Raw genomic sequence first — 1,491 nt, 5'->3', positions numbered from 1 at the left:
TTGTTGCCCCGCCAGCCGCCGTAGATAAATTGCCGGCAGGTTCGGTTTGCCGGGCTGTAGTACCAGCGCAGGAAGGAGGCGCGGCACGGGCCGGTGACTCGGGGGACGGCGCAGTGTTCTGGGGACACGTGGGGGTGGGATTAGGGGGGTACTGAGGAAATCGGGGCGGGGAAAGGGATTTGGCAGCGCCGAGCCGGGAGGTTTTACCGTCGTAGGTGGAGTCGGTCTGCTGGGCGCGATGCTCGTGTTTCTTTGAAGCTGGGGAAAAACGATAAAAAAAAATAAAATTAGCTAATTGGTGGGTTATTTGAGGGGGGTTTGATACCAAAACAAGAAGAAAAATCCCAAATAACACGATTTGGTGGATTGTTTTCAGGTGTCTGACACTAAAACACTAAAAACCCCAAATAACACAGTTTGGTGGGTAATTTTGGGACATCTGACACCAAAACAATAAAAAACCCCCACCCAAATAATGCAATTTGGTGGGTTATTTTCAGGTTTTTGACACCAAAACAGTAAGAAAAACTCAAAATGACACGATTTGACACCAAAACAATTTAAAAAAAACCCCAAATAACCCAATTTGGTGGATTGTTTTCAGGTGTCTGACACTAAAACAATAAAACCCCCAAATAACAGAATTTGGTGGGTGATTTTGGGGTGTCTGACACCAAAACAATAGAAAAACCCCACCCAAATAAATTGGTGGGTTATTTTCAGGTTTTTGACACCAAAACAATAAAAAAAACTCAAAATGACCCGATTTGACACCAAAACAATTTAAAACCCGCCAAATAACCCAATTTAGTGGGTTATTTTAGGGTGTTTGATGCCAAAACAATAAAACCGCCAAAATGACCTAATCTGGTGGGTAATTTTGGGGTGTCTGACACTGAAACAATAAAAAAACCCGCAAAATGACCCGATTTGGTGGGTTATTTTGGGGTGTTTAGATGGCAAAACAATCAAAAACCCCCAAATGACCCAATTTGTTGGGTTAATTTGGTGTGCTCGACAACAAATCAATACTCCCCCCACAAATAACCCACCAAATTGGTTATTTCGGTTTATTTGACACCGAAACAATAAAATAAACCAAAAAGCCGGCCCCGTCGCGGTGAGCTCACCCGTTCCGAGGACGCAGCTCTCCTGACATTCCCGCTCCGTCGGGAAGTTGTTGGCGTTCCCCTCGCAGCCGCCGAAGACGAAGCTTTGGCACGAGCCGCCGGTGACGTTGAACCACCAGCGCAGCATCGAGGCCCGGCACGGTCCCACCGCCTTCGGCAGCGAGCAGAGCTCTGCTGGGAGGAAAAAAAAAAAGAATAAAAAGGCGTTGACACTGACAAGCAGACCCAAATTTCCCCAAATTTGGGGGGCAGGCACAACCCCCCCAGCTTAGGAAGGGATTTGCTGGCTAAAAAAAGGGATTTACTGGCTCAGCAGTCGGCTCTGTGCCGCTTCCCGGCACAAGGCAGAGTCTGGGAGGGG

The 1,491-nt window shown here is 47.4% G+C and overlaps 1 protein-coding gene across 1 annotated transcript in view; it reads right to left on the bottom strand.

Annotated features, from left to right (window-relative positions):
- SPINT2 (serine peptidase inhibitor, Kunitz type, 2) overlaps positions 1-1,304 on the bottom strand; it is a gene marked incomplete at its 5' end in the record, with an annotated part of 1,776 nt that extends 472 nt beyond the window's left edge. The window contains 3 exons of the mRNA XM_010291337.1: positions 8-118; positions 208-258; positions 1,131-1,304. Of these exons, the coding sequence (XP_010289639.1) occupies positions 8-118; positions 208-258; positions 1,131-1,304 (336 nt within the window). The remainder of the gene's footprint in view (positions 1-7; positions 119-207; positions 259-1,130) is intronic.
- Positions 1,305-1,491: the final 187 nt, after the last annotated feature.

Source organism: Phaethon lepturus, unplaced genomic scaffold (assembly GCF_000687285.1).
Source record: "Phaethon lepturus isolate BGI_N335 unplaced genomic scaffold, ASM68728v1 scaffold20957, whole genome shotgun sequence".
NCBI classification, from domain to species: Eukaryota; Metazoa; Chordata; class Aves; order Phaethontiformes; family Phaethontidae; genus Phaethon; species Phaethon lepturus.
Note: the sequence above shows the minus strand (reverse complement) of the source record. Positions and strands in the feature narration are given on the sequence as shown.